This window comes from Jaculus jaculus, chromosome 13 (genome assembly GCF_020740685.1).
Source record: "Jaculus jaculus isolate mJacJac1 chromosome 13, mJacJac1.mat.Y.cur, whole genome shotgun sequence".
Classification (NCBI taxonomy): Eukaryota; Metazoa; Chordata; class Mammalia; order Rodentia; family Dipodidae; genus Jaculus; species Jaculus jaculus.
Window position 1 is genome coordinate 91859662 of NC_059114.1, and position 24225 is coordinate 91883886.

A 24225-nucleotide genomic window follows, 5' to 3' on the forward strand; every position below is an offset into this window, starting at 1 on the left:
GCCAGAGGCCAGGTGACTCATGGGTCTGGTGTTTGTTTGCAGCAACAGGAGACCCTGGTGCTCTCTCTCACACATACAAATTAATTGATTCATCAATTCAGTGATAAGACACACAAGTGGGCACACAGCCACAGAAGCCCCAGGCACACTGTGTCCCACCACCACATGAGACTCAACAATGATTCTAAGCAGCCTCAGCAGAGCCCAGTCCTGGCTGGGCACCAGCACTGCCCTCCTTTCTTCCTCGGGTCCAGCTGCATTACTCCATGCTGTCACATAAGGAGAAAGGAATACCATGTAACCAGCAGTGGGCGTAGATGACACAGCCACGTTAACACAGAACTCAAGGTCAGACCTGATACTGAGAGACCTGGTTCATGTGTGTTAAGGCTAGGAGCAAGGGATGGGGTCACACAGGGAGACCCTCCATTTGACTCAGGACCACAGCACGGCTGGATGCCCATTGGCCTCTGCACCACGCCGGTGCCCAGCAGGACATCCTTGGCACACCCAGCAGCCACGGGCTGCGGGCTGGCAGGAGCCTACAGCACCTAGAGAGCCTGCCCACTTCTCAGCGTCTCCCTTCACCCGTGCAGTCACCCACTAAACCCCCTGTTGTTACCAGCTTCCAGGGTCCAGTTCCCTGCCTGCCTATTGCAATACAATCGAGGTCAGCTGAAGGGCAAGCAGGCAGCTCCACGGAAAGTTAAAGTACAGAAAAGCTCTCTGTGGAGGAGGGGGTCCTGGCACAACGGGTAGCCAGCCAGCGTTCTGGGGCAGTTTTTATGTATTTGGGAGTTTGACAGGTCAGTGCCTATATATAAATTAGGCATCTAGCTGGGATGAACTTCACTGGTTACTTGTAAAGGTAGACAGGGACCTTGATTGGTTGGCAGGTGACAGAGAAGGCGCAGGCTCCGAAACAGCCCCTCACCCTGCCAGAAGAAACCTCCTAGGAAGAAGGAGGAAGTGGAGAGAACAGGAGCGCGCTCTCAGCTCTCACACAGGCACCCGGGAGTCAGGGGCAGGCTGGGACAGGAGCTGCCTTGCGTCTCTAATTAGCTACCCACTAAAGAAGGCTGCCTGTCCTAATCTCTACCACGGTGTCCAGTGAAAGTGCTCAGGTGGGCAGGTCCCAGCCAAACAGCCAGCGCTCAGTGACCACAGGGCTCACGCAGTCAGCCCCACTCTGCTCTGCCCCGGCAGTGCTACCTGTCCTGGCTGCGAGAACATTCCAAACTATCCCACAGCTCCTTCTGTCTGGAATGCTTTCCTTAGACTTCCAAACAACAAGGCCTCGAGCTGTTGGTCTTTAATCAATAGTCCCTTCATCAGCTGGAGGCCCTTTACTCCCCCCCCACACTTGCAAATAATAAGTGTAATCTGAGGGAAGAGTGTTGATCCTGGTATCTTGTGGGATACACCACCACCAAGCACCCCACAATTCACACAAGAAAATCCTCACATGCAAGTTATGTGGGCCGGGGAAGTCCTGTTGTATTTTGAAATAGAGAAACCTCCAATCACCATTATTCACCTTAGAGTTCCGACATTCACTGTGATGGTCTGAGAGAGAGTAATGTGTGTCCAGTGGAAACTTTAAGTTTTGAGTTTAGGCTTACTTCGCCCCTAGGCCAAGTCCCGCCGTCTTCCTTCCCAAGGCTGGAGAGCAGCAGCCCACCATGCGCCCTGCTGGGCGGGGCTAAGCTACAGGGCTCAGCAGGAAAGGTGCTAAATGCACTTACCGTTTTGGAGTGAGGGAAGGGGTTAAGACAGGGTGTCACTCTGTAAGCCAGGTCTGCAACCCACCATGTAGCCCGGGCCAGCCTCACTTCACAGCAATCCTTTTTCCTCAAGCAGCCCAGAGCTGGCATTACAGGCATAGGTATGGACCACCAGGCTTGGCTTACATGCTTTTTCAATTCATGATATTTTACAGTGAGGACATGTATATTGTATGTGACCTCCTCATAGGTCGAGGAGCAAGGGGGAGTTGTCAAAATCAAGGGTAGTTAGTGGTGGGACATGGTACTCAAACTTCATTGGACATACAATGAACCATCAGGCACCTGCACCAAGCTCTGCCGGGCTTCAGAGTTTAAAGACGAAGAGCCGCAGGGTCCTGTCACAGGGCTGAGCAAGTTTTCACCAGCCCGTACTCGTAAGCAATGGGCAATGACAGCTTTGTCACCAGCACGCTATAGAATACGGCAAAGTCCAGAGCTGGACAGAAGCTGTGCAGCGAAGGGACATGGAGGCGTTCATGGGAAGGGGCATCTGAGGTGGCCTCGCCGTGACAAAGGGACATGGAGGCGTTCGTGGGAAGGGGCATCTGAGGTGGGAAAAGGACAGGTGGCGCGGCCATGGCCAGGGAATGGCAGATCACCCGGGATGAGAGCATTCATTTAAATGAGGCCCCAGTGAACCGTGGGTAACCATCCTGGTGTAGTTACTGAGGGAGGTGAGGAGGGTTGGGCTGACTCCAGGGTTGTAAAAAATCAAGGACAATTGGAGGCAGGACATGGTATCCAATCTTTATTGGGCCAACACATATGGGCCACCAAGCACCTGCACCAAGTTCTGTTGAGCTTCAGAGTTTGAAAATGAATAGGCAGAGGATCCTGTCACACGGCTGAACAAGCTTCTTGGAAGATATCCACCAATCCTTACTCATCATGCTGGGGGTGGGGGTGGCGCCAGGTAGAACCAGCTGCAAAATTTACACTCCCGTGCAAGCTGAAAATGCAGGCGTGGTGGTGCACATCTGAAGTACAGCACTTGGGAGGCTGAGGCAGAAGGATTATGAGTTTGGAGTCTCACTGGGTTTCACAGTGAGGTCATCTCTCAAAAAAGAGGGGGGCTGGAGAGATGGCTGAGCAGTTAAGGCGTTCACTTGCAAAGCCAAAGGACCCAGGTTCTATTCCCCAGGACCCACGTTAGCCAGCTGCACAAGGGAGCGCACGTGTCTAGAGTTCGTTTGCAGTGGCTAGAGGGCCTGGCGCGCCCATTCTCTCTCTCTACCCCCTCTTTCTCTGTCATATAAATAAATAAATAAAGGGAAAAACAGAAGAGGAAGAAGAGAAGGAGGATGAGGAAGAAGCTGCAATGTAGACCTCAATTCAAAATCAAGAATTTCTAAGCAGTCTCAGCAGAGCCCTGGCCAGGGTGAGCTCCGCAGGCTGTGAGCTCAGGAAGGCAGCCCGAGGCGGGAAAGCAGAAGCCAGAGGGAGGCGTCCTGCCCATCCCACTGTGACCCTCTTGGCACAGCAGCCTGGAGCTGAGCTGGCAACTCCACAAGACCACAAGATGGTGAGGCTGTGCCAGCGGGCCATATTGCTACCACAGCATCCACCGGGGCTCTCCGGAGACACTGGGCCCATAGAAAGCTCAGACACGACATGATTTATTTTAAGGAACTGGCTCACACGCTGGTGGGGGCTGCAGAGTCCAGATCCACGGGGCAGTCCTGAGGCTGGAAGCTCGGAGCTGGCGCAGCAGGGCTGGAGGCTTGGCTTGGCTCCTCGTTTGTTGTTGTTTTGAGGCAGGATCTTGTGCTAACCACAGCCAGCCTGGAGCTCACTATGAGCCGAGCCTGTAGCTGACTTCCCGGGCTGGGAGCACCATGCCTTGCCATGCTGTGGTGTCGATTTTCTTCTTCAGGGGATATCAGTTTGTGTACATAAAATTGTGGACTTGGAGGCTGAAGGGAATTTTCCTGTAAAGCCAAAGAGCCCAGGTTCAACTCCCCAGGACCCACGTTAGCCAGATGCACAAGGTGGCGCATGCTGGAGTTTGTGTGCCCATTCGTTCTCTCTCTCCCTGTCTCTCTCTCCCTCCCTCCTTCCATCCTTCCCTCTTTCTCTATAAAATAAATAAATTAAAATAAAAAATAGTTTAAAAAATCGTGGACTATTTGCATGAGTTTCATCCACATTGTGAAGGGTGACCTTTTTTTGTTGTAATTCTACTTATTTATTTATTGGTTTTTCGAGGTAGGGTCTCACTCTAGCCCAGGCTAACCTGGAATTCACTATGGAGTCTCAGAGTGGTCTCGAACTCACGGCAATCCTCCTACCTCTGCCTCCCAAGTGCTGGGATTAAAGGCGTGTGCCACCACGCCTGGTGTAATTTTTTTTTTTAATGAGGAACAATTGGTGCGCCAGAGCCTCCAGCCACTGCAATGGAACTCCAGACATGTGTGCACCTTGTGCACACGTGCGACCTTGCCTGCGTGGGTCACCTTGTGCATCTGGTTTATATGGGACCTGGAGAGGTGAACCTTGGTCCTTGCGCTTCGCAGGCAGGTGCCCTAACCACTGAGCAAGCTACCTCTGCAGCCCAAGGGTAACTTTTCTGAGTTAAAGTCAACTGACCATAAATGCTGACCATGGCTCCAAAATCTGTGCACAGCAAAATCTGGACAAGCATCTGATCCAGTGCCTGGCTACCACAGATGACATGGGAAATGAGCCACCACAAGGCAAAGAAAGCCTCAGAAACAGCCAAAGGCAGGAGGGGGCACCGGGCAGTCCAAAGGGCCACGAAGCAGAGCCTGCGTGGGAAGAGGTTCCAGGACGGAACGGGGGTGGGGGCTGTGGAGGTCAGGACCCCCAGCCACAGAGCATTTTTGGGACCTTCACAGGATGGGTCAGACCACTGTGTACAGAGGACTGGCCAGGACCATGGGAGGCAGAGGGAAACCCTGCCAGTGAATGCACAGAAGCAGCAAGCATCCAGATGCCCTCCACACAACCCTCGCAAGGCCGAGGGCATCAGTCTCTGAGGCAATGCACTGGAGTTTCAGGCTGAGTGGCCAGGGACACTGGACAGGTCGGCAGGAAAAGAACAGCGTCCCACGGGTCAGGCTCAACTCCGTATCATGTACAGGGAGCCACAGGACATCAGAATAAGGTGCTGGCAGGGTTGGGTGTGTGGCGTGGTCGGGACACTGAAGTGTCAGTGCTGTTCACCCCCACTGAAAATGTCACAGAATGGTCACACAGTTACAAGTGCCTGCTTCTTCCTGGAAATCCTTCCACAATCACGGCACTCAGGAGGCCAAGGCAGGAGGGGCACCACAAGTTTGAGGCTACCCCAGGCTACATAGTGAGTTTAAGGCCAGCCCTGGCAACATAGTGAGTTCAATACCAGCTTCGGTACAGAGTGAGTTCAAGGCCACCTGGGCTACAAAAGAAAAGAGGAAAACATGACTTTCAAAGTTATGCAAAAAGAATGCATCCTTGATACTGAAAACTTAAAAAAGGGGTAGTCATGAGCCCTAGGGGTGTAACATCTGCTGATGTCTGAGAAATGTATATATTATGCTTCTCAAACTGCCCAGTAAGCACTTCTCTTAATATTTATACCCTTATATTAACAGCTACTCTCACTTTGGGTAGACAATCTTCTCTTTTCAGATGGCAGTGACCTTGGGGTTACTCAGAAGGTATCATAGTGCTGGAAAGAAGTGATTGGAGTACTGAGTAACATCTTAATCACACTTTCCAAGGCTCAGGGTCTAATGCGGAAGAGGTGGCGGAAAGAATGTAAGAGCCAAAGGAAGGGTAGGACTCCTTATAACTTGCTCCCTCCAGACATAAAGTGGCCTGCATATCCATGACATCATAGTGCCTGACACTACCTACACAAGACCATCATAAGAGGAGGGAAAGATCATGGCATCAAAGTAAAAGAGAGACTGATTGAGATGGGGAGGGGATATGATGGAGAATGGAATTTCAAAGGGAAAGGGGGGGAGGGTATCACCATGGGGTATTTTTTATAATCATGGAAAATTTTAATAAAAATTGAGAAAAAAGTTATGCAAACATAGTTCTAGTCAACTGTTTTTAAAGTTGCATACCTCATCTGCAAGTGGAGGTCCAAAGCACACACTGTTTTCATTATTCCTTAACATTTGATATTGTTTTCACAAGAAAAGTTCAGACCTGTCCATTCTTTTGAAATGCTATTATTCAGCAGAGACTTTTTCAATGTTATTGATTAAGAAACCCATGGCGAATAGAAGGAACATATCTCAATATAATAAAGGCTATTTATGACAAGCCTACAGCCAACATATTACTAAATGGGGAAAAACTGGAAGCTTTTCCACTAAAATCAGGAACAAGACAAGGGTGTCCACTGTCCCCACTTCTATTTAATATAGTTTTGGAAGTCTTAGCCATAGCAATAAGGCAAGAGACACACATAAAAGGGATACAAATTGGAAAGGAAGAAATCAAGTTATCATTATTTGCAGATGACATGATTCTATACATAAAGGACCCTAAAGACTCTACTAGCAAGCTATTAGAGCTGATCAAAACCTACAGCAATGTAGCAGGATACAAAATAAATACACAGAAATCAGTAGCCTTCATATATGCTAACAACAAACACACAGAGGATGAAATCAGAGAATCACTCCCATTCACAATTGCATCAAAAAAAAATAAAATATCTTGGAATAAACCTAACCAAGGAAGTAAAGAATCTATACAATGAGAACTTTAAAACACTCAAGCGAGAAATTGCAGAAGACACTAGAAAGTGGAGAAACATCCCTTGTTCCTGGATTGGAAGAATCAATATCGTGAAAATGGCAATCTTACCTAAAGCAATCTACACATTTAATGCAATCCCTATCAAAATTCCAAAGGCTTTCTTCATGGAAATAGAAAAAACAATCCAAAAATTCATTTGGAATCACAAAAAACCTCGAATATCTAAAATAATACTGAGCAACAAAAAAGAGGCTGGTGGTATCACCATACCTGATTTTAACCTATACTACAGAGCCATAGTAACAAAAACAGCATGGTACTGGCACAAAAACAGACATGTAGATCAGTGGAACAGAATAGAGGACCCAGATGTAAGCCCAAGTAGCTATAGCCACCTGATATTCGATAAAAATGCCAAAAATACCCATTGGAGAAGAGACAGCCTCTTCAGCAAATGGTGTTTTGAAAACTGGATAAATATCTGCAGAAGGATGAACATAGATTCTTCTCTCTCGCCATGCACAAGAATTAAGTCCAAATGGATTAAAGACCTTAACATCAGACCGGAAACTTTGAAACTGCTAGAGGAAAAAGTAGGGGAAACCCTTCAACATATTGGTCTTGGCAAAGACTTTCTGACTACAACCCCAATTGCTCAGGCAATAAAACCACAGATTAACCACTGGGACCTAATGAAATTACAAAGATTTTGCACCGCAAAGGACACAGTGAAAAAAGCAAAGAGGCAACCTACAGAATGGGAAAAAATCTTCGCCAGCTATATATCTGATAGAGGATTAATATCTAGGATATACAAAGAACTCAAAAAGTTAAATAATAAGGAATCAAACAAGCCAATAAAAAAATGGCCTATGGAGCTAAATAGAGAGTTCTCAAAGGAAGAAATACGAATGGCATATAAGCATCTAAAAAAATGTTCTACGTCACTAGTCATCAGGGAAATGCAGATTAAAACTACATTGAGATTCCATCTCACTCCTGTCAGATTGGCCACCATCATGAAAACAAATGATCATAAATGTTGGCGGGGATGTGGAAAAAGAGGAACCCTTCTGCACTGCTGGTGGGAATGCAATCTGGTCCAGCCATTGTGGAAAACAGTGTGGAGGTTCCTAAAGCAGCTAGAGATTGATCTACCATATGACCCAGCTATAGAGCTCCTAGGCATATATCCAAAGGACTCATCTCATTTCCTTAGAAGTACATGCTCAACCATGTTTATTGCTGCTCAATTTATAATAGCTGGGAAATGGAACCAGCCTAGATGTCCCTCAACAGATGAGTGGATAATGAAGATGTGGTACATTTATACAATGGAGTTCTACTCAGCGGTAAAGAAAAATGAAGTTATGAAATTTGCAGAAAAATGGATGGACCTGGAAAGTATTATACTAAGTCAGGTAACCCAGGCCCAGAAAGCCAAGCGCCACATGTTCTCTCTCATATGTGGATCCTAGCTACAGATGACTGGGCTTCTGTGTGAGAATGAAAATACTTAGTAGCAGAGGCCAGTAAGTTGAAAAGGAGACATAAAGGGTGGAGAAAGGAAGGGAGGAGGATACTTAATAGGTTGATATTGTATATATGTAATTACAATGATTGTAATGGGGAGGTAATATGATGGAGAATGGAATTTCAAACGGGAAAGTGTGGGGGTGGGGAGGGAGGGAATTACCATGGGATATATTTTATAATCATGGAAAATGTTAATAAAAAAAAAAAAAAAGAAACCCATGGCTTTTCTGTATTGGCCAGAGCTCATTGCCAGGGCAACCTATTTGCATACGGGGAGATGAACCTGCCCAGTACAAACAAAAGGATAAGAGCTGTTAATGGTTTTCAACCCCCACCCCACAACTGAACTGAAATAAGGAATAAACAGTAAAGTTAGGAGCACCTTAAGTATTCTGGGATCCAGTAAGATGGCTCATGGAGTCACTCGGACTACCTCCACCAAATGAGAACGGTTTTACCTTTTCTTAATTAACCCAATCGTCCTATGCCTCATCAAAAACAAGCTCAAACGATTCCAATTTGTTTTCATTCCAAAGAAGTTAAAAATGATTTTTTATTAAAAACAAACTCACCAAAGTTTTCCTAGGGTGTCATAAGCAACTATATTTGCTCTGCTTTCAGCATTGGTGGAGGCTAAACGTTTGTCTTTCCTCTGCACCCAGCCCCTCCCTGATGAAGGGCTCCCCACCTTCCAAAAGCCTCGCGAGAAGGCGCGTGTACTCCGCTCTCCTGGTGGCTGCTCTCCCACTTGAAAGAACCCAGTGTGGGCTGCTTGTCCTATGGACTGAGTTCTACCCAGTGGCCACCTCGCTCACTACAGTGCACACCAGGTAAGCTACGAGGACCCAGTCCAGTCCGTTCTTGAGCAGACAACTTAGGGATGACAAGATGTTCTGCGGGTCTGTCCTTTTAGGAACTTTCTGAAGCACGCCTCTGCAATCCTCAGGGCATCTGCACTCCCCAGGAAAAGGGGCGCCAAGACACAGCAAGCTGGATTCAAAGTACTTACTACATGAACTGAGCCTGGCTCTGCTGGACCTAGAATTCATTTCCTAGAAACCTACCCATGAACTAACTAATACCAAAGGAAAAACCCTAACCCCACTGGCAGCAGAGCTGGCGGAGGAGCCGCGTCCCCGGAGCGTTAAAGCTGCAACGCTGCAGATCTGCAGATCCAGAAGGAATGGTGCCGGCTGGGCAGGGCAGGGGAGGGGCTGCCCCTGGATGTGTGCACACCTTCACTGCACTGAGAGAAACGGAAATCGGGACCCTTCGGGACCCCCAACGCCACTGCTTGCTGACTGCAACATCGGACACAGTCCACCCTGCCAGACCAGGTGGTCCAGGATGGGGCCGCACCCCAACTGCAGCGCTCCAGGAAGGCCAGAGGCAGTGACCATCGCCAACACTGCAGCCACGGGCTCCCCAAAATGCTCTCCTCACTCAGTTCCCCAGCTCTGGCTCTGGCTCTGGCTCTGGCTCTGGCTCATGACAACGACCCACCACCGCTCCTTTCTCTGAGGCTGCTTCTCAGTGTCCACCCACCTGGAGCCAAAGGTGCCCTCAAGATGCACGCGGATGAGGACGCCACCAGCGAGAGCCTCAACATGCGCTCATGCATTCCTCTGGCCTCAGACCTGTGCCACGACACTTGACTCAGAATTGGTCTGTCTTCCTTTGGAGACAGGACTTACACTGTAACCTAGGCTGGCCTTCAAGTGCACAGCAACCCTCCTAAGTCAATCTAGTACTGAGATGAAAGTTATGAGCCGCCACACCTGGTCCCCTTTTCCCTTTTGGTGTCTGAGTGCAGGGTATGTGGTGTGGGGTGTGTGTACAGTGTGAGTGGTGCACGTATGTACATGTATGCACATGCACGCCCCATGTCCACACATGTGGAGGCCAGAGAAGAACTTGAGGTGTCCTCTATCCATGCTGTCTCCATAGGACAGTGTTTCGCACTGAACCTGGAGCTGACTTTTTCCATCACAGTGGCCCTAGAGATTCCAGTCTGTGCCCTAACAGGGTGGGGTAACAGGCACGAGTGACCACGCCCAGATTTCTACATGGGTTCTGGGGATCAAACTAAGGCCCTGTGGGCCCTCATATGTGTATGGCTAGCACTCTTACCTGCTGAGCCATCCCTCCATTCCCTCTCTTTACGTTTGTAAAAAAGTGTTTCTGGCATGCGTGCATGTGTGTGTGTATACACACAAAGGCATCTTGCAGCTATCAGCAAATCAGAGACCTGAACCATATTTTGCATCCAGCTCATGTGGGTGGCTTAGGAACTGAACCTGGACCGTCAAGCTTTGCAAGCAAGCACCTCTGACCACTGAGCCACCTCCTCCATGCCAGGCCCAGCTCGTCCCTTTTCTTTAAAATCCCCATTTGTCTAAACATTTACTCATTTCCACCTTTTCCCTTGGCAAAATGGAACCAACCATATTGGAAAAGTGACAATTATTAATTCACCCACAGGAGCCAGATGCTTTCTACTTAAAGTTCAAGTCTGGAGAGTGAGAGGAAGGTGTTATTATCGTCATTATAAGCTTCTCCAATTCCAGAACTTAAGGAAACACAGGATCAAAAGCTCAAATGGTACATCTAGGACCAGGTGCCCATCCTGGGCAGTCATCTTTGACCTGGACTCTCATCCTTGTGTAAAACTCAACTTCTCTTCAATATAATTTGTAGGGCTTCTTGGAACTCATTGCACCTGAAATGCAGAGCCTGGGTGAGCAGTGTACGGCAGGACCTGAGACCCCACATTAGCGCAAAGTTCCCAGTGACTCTGATGCCGCTGCTTGGGATGTCCAATAGTCCCACCATCATCCCCAGCTCTGACCCAGCTTTCCTTTCCAAAAGTGGATCTAATTGGGGTGGGAAGCCCAGAGTAAAGAGGAAATGCACATCTCCCTCATTTTTCAAACAAACAGTAAATTAAATTATTGGCTAATTATCTACTGTGGAGGTGCCTGAGAGCAATAAAACATAAATGACTAATTCACCAGAAACCAGCTTCTGCACATTAATTGTCATCATTAGTATAAAGCAACAAAACTTAGTAAATGCCTAACAAACAGCCATTATGATTGCTAAAGCATGAAACTAGCAGTGTTTACACCTGATCAGCTATAAGAAACTTTTCAATTGTTTCTCTGCAAAAGGTAGAAGAAATGTGGCGAAATGAAAGAGACACTAATTAAAGGTCATGTTAGCTAATCCAGCAGCATAATTGCAGTCTCAGACCCTCTTGGCGGCTGGAGGGAGGCCGGCGGCCAGGGCGTGGTCAAAGTGGGAAGGGCAGTTCCCAGCTACGACCCCACGTCTGCCAGGAGCCCAGTTCATTCCAAATGCATTGCCAAACATAAATCCAGGCAGGAAGTGGAGCATGACAACAAAAGGGAGCCCGTCGTGCTTAGACCTTATCTTTGAACAGTTACAGGGCCACGGGAAGTCGTGGTCTCCCATGTTCCTTCCTGATGACAGTGTCCTGCATAGTGATGGCACAAAGCACCACCGTGAACTTCACACTGCTGCCACCAGCGCTCACCCAGCTCCACCTGCTCCGCATGCGCTCACACATGTGCATGTGTGTGCAAGAGGGTGTGCACATGTGTTCCGTGCAGTTTTAACCTTCAAATGTCTCCCCATAACCACGACGGCCAGGTGCAGAGCTGGCCCACCCCCGCAAGGCCTGTCCAGCTGCCTTCATGGTAGCGCTGCGTCTTCTCTCCAAACCCTCACCCCGTCTCCAGCACGACACCTGCATTACTCAGGAAGATTCTACTGAATCACATATATTTAATTGTATGATATCATCTTTTGTTTCAGTCAGCATGACTTCCTAGCCCTCATCTGCTTTATTTTTTCCCCAGTACTAGGGATTGAACCCAGGACCTTACACCTGCTAAGTAACCTGTTTACCACTAAACCAATTCCCCAGCTCTCATTTTACTATTTTCAGACAGAATCTCACTCAATTTCCCAGGCTGGCTTTGAACTTTTGATCCCTCGCCTTGGCCTCTTCAATAGCTGGGATTTCGGGCCTGCCCCAAAAGCCCCAGCTCCTTTCTTTATTTCTAAGGCAACTTCAGGGGCCAAGAGCATAACGCAGTGGTAGGATATTTGCCTAGTATGCATGAGGTCCTGGGTCCCCATCCCAGCAACATCAGAGAAATCGACAGACAAAGAGACAAACAGCAATATACTTTCCTTCATCTCAGGAAGGGTCTAGTAGGGGCAGGGAAGACAGTTCCATGGTTAAAGGCACTTGCTGGCAAAGCCAGGCCTAGGTCTAAGTACCAAACCTCCTATAGAAGTCAGATGCAAGAAGTGGTGCAAGCGTCTGCCCCGAATGTCTCTCTCTCTCTCTCTCTCTCTCTCTCTCTCTCTCTCTCTCTCTCTCTCACACACACACACACACACAATTTTTTTTTTAAAAGAAAAAGGTCCACTGTGAATTTAGTTATCACCCTTCCCTGGCACCCCCAGGAGCACAAGGACATGATGACCCTTGGCTCTTCAACCAGAAGCCTATGCCTCTCTTGCTCTCTTGCCTGGAAGGTCTCTGGCGAGGTATGGGCTCCAGCTCAAGAGCCAGCTGAGCCCCCTAGAACCAGAAGCCAGAAAGAAATGATGAATTTCCCATCCATCTCATGCCCACTTCTGGTGTGAGCCTCCTTGCTCTGATATACGTGTGACTTTAGAAGCTTGTGATCATTACTCTCTTACTTGAAAATTATTTTCAAATCTCACCACTCTAATCCAATTCTGCCATTGAGCCAAGCGTCGCCCAACATTTCGCACCTACCTTAATTTTCATACCTCTTGACTTGGTAGAAGCAAGCAAGAACCAACTTCAACCCTCTCAGTGCAGAAACACTATTTACAGGTCTCCCTCAAAGCCCTCTACACACACATAACGTGCCTCATGACGTCAAGAATCCCTAAAATCTTACTCCGCTTAAAACCTGAACTTCTGAGATATAGGAGAGGCCACAGTCATCGTCTTCAGGGACAGCTCAAAATGGCATCCTTCTCCCCAGTGCCATCCAGTCCTCTTGTTTCCGTTAACCACCTTCTCAGCCATGACTTCTTGGTATTGCCAGATGACTAGTCAGGGAGGAGAAAGTCTGCAGCACACTAGGGCTGGACCCCTCCTCCTCATTAACAACCTGTGAAACCAAGACTGGAGCTACGGGACTCTGCGACTGGTCAGATGATGTGCGCTGAAGCCCGGCTCCGTCCTGGGAGGAGACATGGCATCCTGAGTTGCCCTGAAAGTGACTCCTTGGTAACTTCCCAAACCAGGTTCTAGGAGCCCTAGCGTCTTTCCAGGTCACACACTAATGAGCGTGCGCTACGTTTCACTGCCCCTCCTCTTACAGTCCAGCCAAACAGGTCTAGACCAGAAAGTGCTCCTCAGAAAAGCTTGTTCCAGAGACTTTGGAAATAGAATAAAATCTGTCTAATATGTAGATCTGGAAAATGGTCTGTCTGGCCGCTAGCCACTCTCACCCCCTGGGAGTACTGAATGCTGGCGATCTTCAGCAGTGAACGCCATGTGCCTGTCTTGTCTGAATGCTGTCAATGGTGATCAGGAAGCTGAAGAGAAGCCACAGTGAGAGCCTGGACAACATCCTCCCCACTCCCCCCCACACACACACTCACACCATGATGTCAGATTAGCTACATGAACTACTTCCCAGCCTTCTTAAATGAAACGTAATTCTTTGTTCAACTTAACAATTTCTTTACATTCTTATTTCTTTCAAAAACATAAACTACATATTGTTTTAATATGTTTTGACTTAATTTAGAAATATCTTAAAGATATCCTATAGCTATTTAGAATTCCTGGCCTGGGGGCCATGATGCTGGTTTCAATTGACTAACAAAGGCTGGGGATACAAGGATACTGCATGGAATGTTTGCAGGAGGCTCTAGGTTCAATTTCTAGTGCTGGAAGGAAAATTAAAGAAAGTAATATTATATTGGCCCTGTTCTCTAAATTGTTTTATTTTTCTAAATAAAGCTTAAAGTACATATTAAAAGGATCAGGGAGATGGTTCAGTGGGTCAAGTGCCTGTCATGCAAGCTTGAGGGTCCTCAGCCCCTAATCCCAATGCTGGGGAGGTGGATACAGGAGGGATCCTTGCACTTGCTGGTTAGGGAGACAAGCCAGTGCATGCTAGGTACAGTGAGAGACCCCGTCTCAAAAACTGAGGTGGACAGTGACTGAGGAAAACACCTGACATCAGCATGTGGCCTCCACACACATGCAGGCATGCTCTCCCACACACGAGCATACACACACACGAACTGCATTCATACACACATTCAGTCAACATACACACATAGGTGGAAAATTTTTTTAAAAGTTTAAATGTAATTCTAAATAATGCCTAGGTAAAATGAGAAGTCATAGCGTATGTTAGAAGATAATGAAAATACTAACAAAGTTTGTTGAGAAAAGAAAAGTGATATTCTGAGGAACAAGCACAGGCAGAAGAAACTGGAAGCAAGGGAGCAATAAAAGAAACGTGGAGATGGTGACGTGACACTCTGAAAGGAGGACAGACCCTTCAGACAGCGTCTCCCCGAAGAAAGCTCAGAGCCACGAACGCAGGGGTCAACAGCACGTCACTAAGTTACAGCGAAGGTCACGGTGAGAACCTGTACCAACTTCATCATGTTCAACTTAAGACTTAGAAAACATGCGACCATGCCCTAGGAAAATAGAAATTGTCCTACCAGGAAGAAAGCAAAAGGAAATCTGAAGGAGTTTTGTCATTTGCTTGTCGATTTTCTTGTTGTGAAACAGGGTCTCTCTGTATGCAGCCAAAATGGACTCACATTCATGATTTTCCTGCCTCTAGCTCCCAAGTGCTGGGATTACAGATGTGCATCACCATGCCTGGCTAAAAATCTCAGTAGTCTTAGGTCCAACTAAACCTTTCCCCCTACTCCGTTGATTATCTCAGATAGTTTGTCCGAGTGACAGAGAGCTGACTCAAGATTCTCTAAAATCCCTTCTGGCTCTAACAGTCCTGCTGGGCGGGGTGTCGCCTGCCTGAGAGCCGGCTACTGAAAACGCTGACGCAGAGGATCTGGAGAGTAGAGCCAGGCTGGGCTATTTGCAGAAACCTTGTCTCAAAAAACCAACATGATAGACATGTTAGTCTGATGGGAGGGCTTGAACTTGAGTCAGGGACACGAGCTGAATCAGGTGTTCAAAGCTACCCCCACTGTCTTCCCAGCTATCCCACTTCTCTGGGTACCCAGGAGGTGAAGATGGAAAGCTGAGAATCCCCGTGGAGGGGTCTGACAGGGTCAGCTTTCTGAGCCTCCTCGAAGTCATGACCTGCCCTCGGCTCTGCTGTCTGCCGCCAGGCCTCCACCCGGACACAAACCCTCCAATCCCTTTCGGCTCTAACTCTGGGGTGGCCGTCCCACACGTGCCTGGGCACACGTGGGTCAAGTGTAGCTCTTCTCGTCAACACGTCAACAGGCAGTGGACGACTGGCCCACGCAGACACTGGACGACAGGGACCGCTTCTGCTGCTTTCCATCGTGGCTGAAGCTTTCCATAATAAAAAGGAATTTAAGTCAAATGAGTAAGTGCTTGAGGCTAACACATCAGTTTCTTTACAAACAAAAGCCAATTCACAGGTGAATCCCCCTGGAAGTTCTTACTGCCAGCTCACCTTAGTTCTTTAAAACAAACAAACCAACAAAACTTTATTTTTATTTATTTGAGAGAGAGACACAGAGGCACGCCAGGGCCTCCAGCCACTGCAAACAAACTCCACACACAAGCGCCCTCTTGTGCATCTGGTTTACATGGGTCCTGGGGATTTGAACCTGGGTTCTTTGGCTTTGCAGGCAAACGCCTTAACTGCTAAGCCATCTCTCCAGCCCAGTTCACTGAGTTAGGGTTTACACTTGTAGCTTGGTGGGACTGGACTTCCCATCAGCGAACAGTATCAGTGTAACAGGGAAGCCCTATTTCAGGGGCAGAGCTTAGCGCAGGGTCCCATAGGATATCTTGCCATGGCTCCCAGTTGAGAGACCTCTAAGCCCCTCCTGAGGTGATCCTGGCCCCCTCTCCCCCTTGTTGTGTTCCAGTGTCCACAGTAGCATGCAGGTCTGGCCAGAACAGCTTTATCTGACTGCGGTGGGGGGGGGGATGGTAGGCTCCAGGCACTGGCCATCGTCCAGGCTCAGCTGCAAGAGCAACTCCATCACCGACCAGTCCGTCTCCTCACCCCTTCGTTCACTGAGATCAGTGCCCACATCACAGCCTCCTGAAGACTGAACTCTAGGCCACAGCTTCCCAGAGGCTGTGGCAGCCAAGAAAATGTCACCAGCACAGCAGCTCTGATCAATGGGGGTCACCTGCAATCCTCCAGCCTCTTGAGACCCTAAGCACCCAGGAGCTCTGACAGCCACACACCCCTGAACACACCAAGGCCTGGGAGTTGGTGGAGACACCGCAAGGTAGAGGCTCTCGGTGTTCCTGGACAAGCCTCGCCTTCCCCGGGCGGGCAACGATGGCAAGAGCAGCCTTGGTGCCCTGTCGCCTCCACTCCCGCTCTGCAGCCGGTGGCAGCGGGTCTACGTCTTCCTTGAGCTAAGGCTTGGCCCGTGACTGTCCTGAACAGAAGCGCGTCAAACCTGAGCCATGCTGGGGCCCCAGAGGCACCGTTCACACCCCTGCCTGCAACCTGCCCGGCCACGGAGAAGCAGCTGGCCAGCCTGCTGGCAGATGAGCGTCACATGGAGTCATCCCGCCGAGGTTGCCCGGGTCCTGCCATCTGCAGTTCACTACCATCTGGGCACAGGCAAATGGGCCAATGAACCTCCATCAGCTGTCCTGGGCCACCTCACCAAAGAAATGCCTGTTGAACGTGTGAGGTCGCTTTGCTGTGTGATACATGGTGCTACGGTAAATGTCCCCCAAAGGCCCATGGGGTTAAACTCTTGTTCCCACCATGGTGCTACTGAGAGATGGTGGAACCCTGATGAGGTGGGGCTGGGTGCGATGTCCCTAGGTGAGTGAAGATGTGCTCTCAAAGGAGACTGCAGGACCAAGAGATGTCTTCTGCTTCCTTTCTGCAGTTTGCTCCACCGCTGACTCCCTGCCCTTGTCCTCCAACACCCAGAGGCCCAAAACAATGAGCCTGCCCAGTCTTCTAAGTTCCAAGATCATGAGCCCACACGAGCCTCCTCTTCTCTTTGTAAGTTAATCACCTGAGAGTTGTATGTAGTCACCTTTGCACTGCCGGCACAAAGCACCCAACCAAGAGCAGCTTGGGAGGAAGGGGTTTATTTGGCTTACAGACTCAGGGGAAAGCCTCACGATGGAAGGGGGAAATGGGGCGCAAGCAGAGGCTGCAACAAACACTTAAGTGAAGCTGGCTGTAACCCACACTAGCCTGCCCCCAACAACACATGTTCTCCAGCAAGGCTCCAATTCCCAAATTGCCAGCAGCTGGGACCCAGCATTCAGAATGCATGAGTTTATGGGGGACCCCTAATTCAAAGCAGCACATCAGGTATTTTGATACAGGAACACAGAGCTGACTAACACGCAGAGCATGACTGCAGCCACAGATAACTCACACACTTACACCACAAACAGTCAGCTTCTCTACTGCTGCTGGGTCTGGACCCTCCACCATGGCCAGCAGAAGAGCGAAAGGCACCTGTTTGCCACAAACCCACGCCGTCCCAGGTCCACGTGAGCTGACTGTCCTTTCCCAGCTCCGGGCCCCAAGCTCGGGTTCGGCTCAAGGCCCCCTCTTCAGCCTACTTCCCACACTGCAGAGCCTGAGCATGCAATCAAACTACCGACACACCTTCCCAAACAGCAAACAGCAAGCCTCTCTCCATGTGCACGGGCTTTCAGAAAGCGTAGGAGGCGAGAGGCCAGAATCTCTCTCCACTGTAGCCCGCAAGGCCCTGAGAGTGCAGCTTCTGAACTGAGTTTCTAGGGGCACACACAGGCTACACACACTGAACACGGGAGCTCTGCAAAGACACGAGGGCACGGCAGTTCCAATACTGCCATCCTCACTTTAGGGAAAGGGGATTGCAAAGCTTATTTTTCTAAAGCATTCAACAACACAAGCAAAAACAATAGCTTTGAAGACAAAGTCCTGATCACAGCCAAAAGAAAAAAATCTGAAAAACTGAAATAAGCCTCTTGCATGACAGAAGACAATCCACTAAGGGGACTTTGCCGTGCTGACAGAACAAATGAGCAGAGGGGCCTTTGGGAAATTTCCTGAAATTTAAACAGGCAGAGGCAGAATTCTGCCAGAGGGAAGTTCCATGTTTTAAACTTAGCACAACTGGGTCTAATTTGGTTCTGGAGCTGTCTGACATTCAAAGTGCTCTTCCACGATAATCACAGGGGCACAAACACGTTCCCCCGCCCACCTAAGAAGAGTCACAGGGCTGTCGAGGTGAGCGTTCAGTAATGAGCACCAAAGACTGAATTAAGAAAAAGAGGAAGCGAGGGCGGCTTTCATGGTCCCCAGGGGAAGGGACAAAACCACCCACGGGGTCTGGAAGACAGGGAGAGCATGCTGTCAACGTTACGGGAGAGTTAAGTGACAGATAGTTAGGTGCTGCTTGGCGCTCCATTGCCCTTCAGGAGCGCTGCCTGTTGTAGAAGACGGAGTGGTGAGCCACACCCACCTCTCCAGTGGACAGATGTCCAGAGGCATGGAAGGGCATGTCCTCGTAGACCAAACACGCAGGTCCTCAGCTACCCACGCCTAAGAGAGTCCCACGTGCTCATCCTCTCCTCATCTGCCAAGAGGTGAGCTGCTCAGGCCGCCAGCAAACCCGAAAGGCCTGAACTTGGTCTCCCCTGAGAACGCTGGCCGAGGCTGCAGAGCCTCACTGTGCGATCAGTGATTCTCCACCGCTCCCCCAAGGCTGGGGCTTTCCCTGAGCAAGTCTTCCATGAACACAAGTCACGGTGCTGTGCAGCAGGCTGGGAGGAAGCTCCCGTTCGAGGCCCTCGGCACTGGCCCCTCCTGAAAGCTCTTCCGAGACGCGTTCTCCAGCTTTGGCTCAACTCACCTGTTCTCTCAGCTGACCGTACCTGAGCCCCCAGCGTCTCGACACGGGACCGGCCTTAGTCAGCTCTAGCGGGTGGGGTGGCTGAGGAGCCATGGTCACAAAGAGCTCCCAGGACACCTACCAGGGTTGCGGAAGAAGCCATGTGGCCATCTAGAAGGCAGAATCCAAGCCCAAGGTTGGTTGCTTCCCAACTTTCCACCTCCCGGCCAGCTGCTGGAAGCGAGACACTGGTCACCTGGCCCAGGTGGGCCTCTCAGGCCTTGGCTCCACACCCCTCTTTCCTCACCATGCCACAGGCAAACCGCAGTGCATCTGCCACCGTCCCTTGGCTCCACATCTCTGATTAGAATGTCCTCCACCACCTGTCACCCCTCTGTCAATCTCCCCTCACTGAGCTTTTGGGGCTAACCTCAATCCCTGGTCTTCCCCGCATCCCTCCTCACATGGGCCTCTGTGTGGAAGCTTAGGCTAAGGTTTCCCCACAGGGAAGGCACAGGAGCCATCTCGGTCCCCCTACAGTGCCTGCCAATCAGCATGCAGCAAACACTATGCCAAGGGCACTGCTCCATCCATTTTCCCCTGACCTTTGGACTTAGCCACACTTGAATTTTCCAGCAATTGCTCAAGACGAGGCTGTTTGATTAACAACATGGAGAAGCCAAGGAGAAGAAAAGAGGTTCCTACTTCCTCCTTTCAGGGCACAGTATATAGCTCCGATCTTCTGATCCAGAGATGTAAGACCCCACCATCATGCCATGGGCTGAGAGGAGACTCAAACCTGAACAACCAAGGCCCCGTGTGTCTGTCCTCAGTCAGAGGACAGAAACAGAACGAGAGAAAGCTTTGTAGGGCACAAGGGGCACACCATGGGACTTGCTCTCCTCGGGAACAGGAGAAGCAGATGGGGGGTAACGTGGCAAGGAGGTTACATGGGAGCCTGGCTTCTCAGACTGAGGTGGCAGGATGGCAGGCAGGCTTACAGCCACAGGAAGGGCTGTCGTTCCCATGGTACAGGTGAGGAAACAAGGCTGGCAAGCTACAGACGCCCTTCCCTCTGTCCATGCCGGGGCAAAGTGTCTCTTTAAGGGGCTGGGAAACTCCATCTGTCTGACTAGGCCTCTGGGGACGGATGCCAGTTCTCCCCACTATTGTCAAACTGTGATTTTATTTTTTCTTTTTTGCCTGTAAGGGAACAGAAAGAAGCTGAGCACAATGGCGCCTCAGAGTGGAAGTCCAGGCCCGCTGGGGACCACCCAGCTTTCCAGAAAGCGGCCCACCCCACCTATGCACCCTGGGGTTCCTTTAAAGCTAGTGGACGCCTGCTCCAGAAGGAAGGGTTTCTGATGCAAATATCTTTCCAGAAAACTCAGTTAAACTGAAAGTGGAGCTGAAGAAACAACCTCCTTCCCTTCCTCTCCCTCTGGAGTCCAAGTGGGGCAGAGGAGGGTCCTGGGGGCAAGGCTGTGCCCGCACCTACAGCCACCTCAGGGCACCAGGGTGGTGCTGCCCTCCCCGTAGTTCTCGACCCCTGACGCAGCATCACAAGTACAGACTGCTATTCGCCCAAGTTCACATGCTGCGTCAGCTCAGCACAAGCAGAAAGTGACCCTCGCTGGCTTTGCACGCGCCTAAGCCCAGCACAGAACGCAGGCAGGGACTACCCCCCCCCCCAACACACACACGGCCTCAGGAGGCAGCAAAGGTCCCCAATGACCCAAATTAAAAGCACATAGTTTCCTAACTGTGGGCTCCCCAAGCAAAAATTCCGGATGGGGCAGGATTGCGTCTGTAGAAACCGCCGGACCTTGGGGGACAGTGGAAACCAGGTGAGGCGGCGCCCCTCGTCCACCCAACAGAAACTTAACAGGGACCGGCCTCGGTGTTCGCCTCGCCTGTTAGTGTTTGGTGGACGCTGCCACAAGCCTGAACTCCTCAAGCCAACTTTTTCTTTCCGTTTCTTAACGCGTTCTCGCTTTCTCCGAGTGCTGACATAATTAATGGGTCCTGCACGTCCCTGCTTCCTGACCCGGGCGAGTGCTGCGCGGGCCCGGCCTTGCCTGCCCGGGGTGCGCAAGGTGGCAGGGACTGGCCCATCGTGCCGGCGGGTCGCCAAGCGGGCCACCAGGAGCTGCAAGGGGAAGAGCTGGCAGTCAGGACCCGTCGCTTCCAAATCCGGAACCGCTCCGTGGCCCCGCGAGTTAGCCGAGAGCACGTACGGGACCTGGGCAGGAAGGAACGCTCTCCTGCGGGGCACTGGGAGTGGACACCTACCTGGGTGCGGGAGGAGGGAACGCACAGGTCAAAGTGAGGGACCCCGGGAGCGACATCAAGCCGGGCCTCCGGCGAGAATCCTGGGACCCCGGGGGCGGCCAAGGGAACCGGCGCGCGGTGGGAAGCGGGGCTGGAGGCGTTACCCGCCCGATGAGCACTCGGAGCGCGCAGCAAACGGAGCCGCGCGCGGCTGCCCGCCGGGAAGGACCGGCGCTCTGGGCGGCCGCAGAGAAGCCGCGGGACCCAGCCAGGAGTCAGGACAGGGGTGGCTTGGGGATGAAGGCGCGCAGGAGGACCCAAACCCGGCAGGAAGCACTTACCCGGCCGTTGCGGTCAGTCTCCCGCACGTCCTCGGGTCGCGGACCCCGGCGCACCAAGGCCCGCAGCAGCCCCACGTCGTTAGCGCTGGCGGCGCGCAGGAGGGTCGCCGCCTCGGGGACGCCCTCGGGGGCGTCCTGAGCGCTCAGCCCGCCGCAGCCCTCCTCGTCTCCCGGGGGATAAAAGGAGTCGTCGGACGCGATACTCCGAGTGTCCGGCAGGCTGGAGAAGTCCTCGAACTCCTCCTCGTCGGCTGGTTCGTCCCCGGCCGGCGCGCCCCGGGGCAGGGTCGGCGGCCGCGGGGACAGGCAGCGCGCCCCGCCGCCCTCCGGCCCGGGCCCGGCCAGCAGCACCATGCTGGAGGCCGGAGCGCGGGCCGGCAGGGCCGGGGGCGCGTGCTGTGGGGCGCGCGCCTAGCTCACCGCGCCCCGTCCTCACGGCGCCCCGGAGGCAGGGTGCGCTGCAGCCCGGCGGGAACCGGCGCCGGGCGGCTGCGCCGGGGAGAAAAGCCCCTCGGGGTGCGGGGGTGGGAGGAGCCGCGGGGGCTTTCCGGGCGGGTGGGGCGCGTTCCTGCGGAGAGGTCTCCGGGGAGCCCGGGACCGTCCCGCAGCCACCTAGCCCCGGAGCGGGGACCGGCGCGCACCGGGGAAACCCAACTGCAGCTTCCTAGGCTGGAAGCCACCTGGGGCGGGGTGGGGGGGGGAGGACTGCGACGCCCCGCCCCTCTCTGGGCCGGCGCCCTGGGGACAGGGGCGGAGATGGGGTCCAGGGACTCGCTGCCAGCGTCAACTACTTGTCCCTGAGGAGCTGCCCCTGCAGAGGGTGCCCGGCCCTGGGGCCCCAGGAAGTACACCTTCCAGTGCCTCAGGAGCACAGGGCACCTCGCCTGCTGGGCACCTGGGCTCTGGGGCCAAGTCCAACCCTGCTGTGGCGCATCGGGCTTGGGGGGGGGGGGCGTGGAAAGAGTCGTCCGCCTTTGGCCCCAGCGACTGTGCTTATCTGTGCTTATCCGAATGGGGACCCGCTACTTCTCTGGCGGAGGGAGACTCAGGCGGGCTGGGGGGGGGGGGGTGGTTGCAGTGGCTCCCAAGTCACGCCCAAGCCCAGCCGCCGTGGCGGGCAGGCTGGTACGGAAAGAGCGTTCCTGGGAGATGGAACAATGTTTGAAAACTCGGGTAGCACCTCAGGATGCCAAGGCACAGCACCTGGCTGGAGCCAAGAGGGGCCCGGCCCGGTGTCAGGAGCTGAGCTCCGCGGGCTGGTGGCCGGGTAACCCACGAAGGGCGCTGTCCCCCCGGCTGCCAAAGAGCTGAGAATGCAACCCTGGGCCACCCTGGCGACAGGTTGAGGAGATGGGTATATGGGGACGACTTGCCACCTGGAGCCCCTTTCTGGGGTCGGAGGTGGGGGCAAGGATGCTTTGTGAACCCTTGTAGTCTTTAATCTCAGCACTCGGGAGGCAGAGGTAGTTGGATAACCATCGGTTCCAGGCCACCCTGCGACTACATAGTGAACTCCAGGTCAGCCTGGGCTAGAGAGACTCTACCTTGTCTCTGACCCTGCTGCCCCGTGTCTTCATTTCCACGGATCTTGACGGCATGGCCACAAGGAGCGATGGGCTAAAAGCGTTCATGAGGAACAATGTAAGGTCTCCAGGGGCATCCGGGCAACCAAGGAACATAGGCAAAGTGGATGCAAGATTCCTAGGATGCGCGGTGAGGACATAGCTCAAGTTTGAACATCGAGTCCCAGGTGTCACAATATACTGGGCCTAACAAATGATCGCAGTCGCCCGTTCTTCCACCATCATCTCCTGAGGACACAGTACACCCTCCAAGCTGGCCCAAACATGAACACCAGAGAAGTATGGAAGAAAGGGGAAGAGATTTGGGGTCCATGTCTGAGTGCCCTTGAGCTGGCAGTCAGCCGGTGGACCTGGATTCACTGGTTTCTCTATATACTTTGGGGCCTTTGTTCTGAAATCACAAACACGTCAGAACATGGTTGACTTTTTTCTCTGTTAACTGGCCATGGTTGCAAAAATTCCCACTGGAAATGCCCCCTGCCTGGATCGCTGTTGTTTTAGTCTGTGAAAGGCAGTCAGGGGATTTACAAGCTGAAGTGACCCCGTTGGCTTTGCTGGGTCTATATGACTTAGTCCCAGCCTCTGGGAAAACTCTTTTAAACTCAGAGGTACCCTAGAAGGTGACCTGACCGAGGCAAGAACAGGGCTGCTCCCCCTAGAGGGGGGAAATCACGTGCCTCTAAGCCAGATGGACGTTATCACCCATGCCTGGGAGCAGGGCTGCACATCTTCAGGGTTAACCGCTTCCTCTTTCGTAGAAATTTGGATCCAAATAGCCCCAGAATGGTTTTCCATATAAAGGTTAACAAGAATGGGGACCGACATACAGCTGAAGGGTCTCCTGCTTGCCTGGGGCTCTGGGTTTGGCCCCCAGCACTGAAGGAAGGAAAAGGAAGAGAAAAACAAAAC

At 51.7% G+C, this 24225-nt stretch overlaps 1 protein-coding gene across 2 annotated transcripts in view; it reads right to left on the minus strand.

The window, feature by feature from the left end:
- Positions 1-22087, minus strand: part of Ankrd33b (ankyrin repeat domain 33B) — an 82153-nt gene extending 60066 nt beyond the window's left edge. Inside the window, exon 1 of one of the 2 annotated variants that reach the window (XM_045133097.1) lies at positions 21761-22087. In XM_045133097.1, coding sequence (XP_044989032.1) covers positions 21761-22087 — 327 coding nt within the window. Of the gene's footprint in view, positions 1-21733 lie in introns of both variants that reach the window. The other variant, XM_045133096.1, reaches the window with a different exon arrangement.
- Between the last annotated feature and the right edge of the window lie 2138 nt (positions 22088-24225).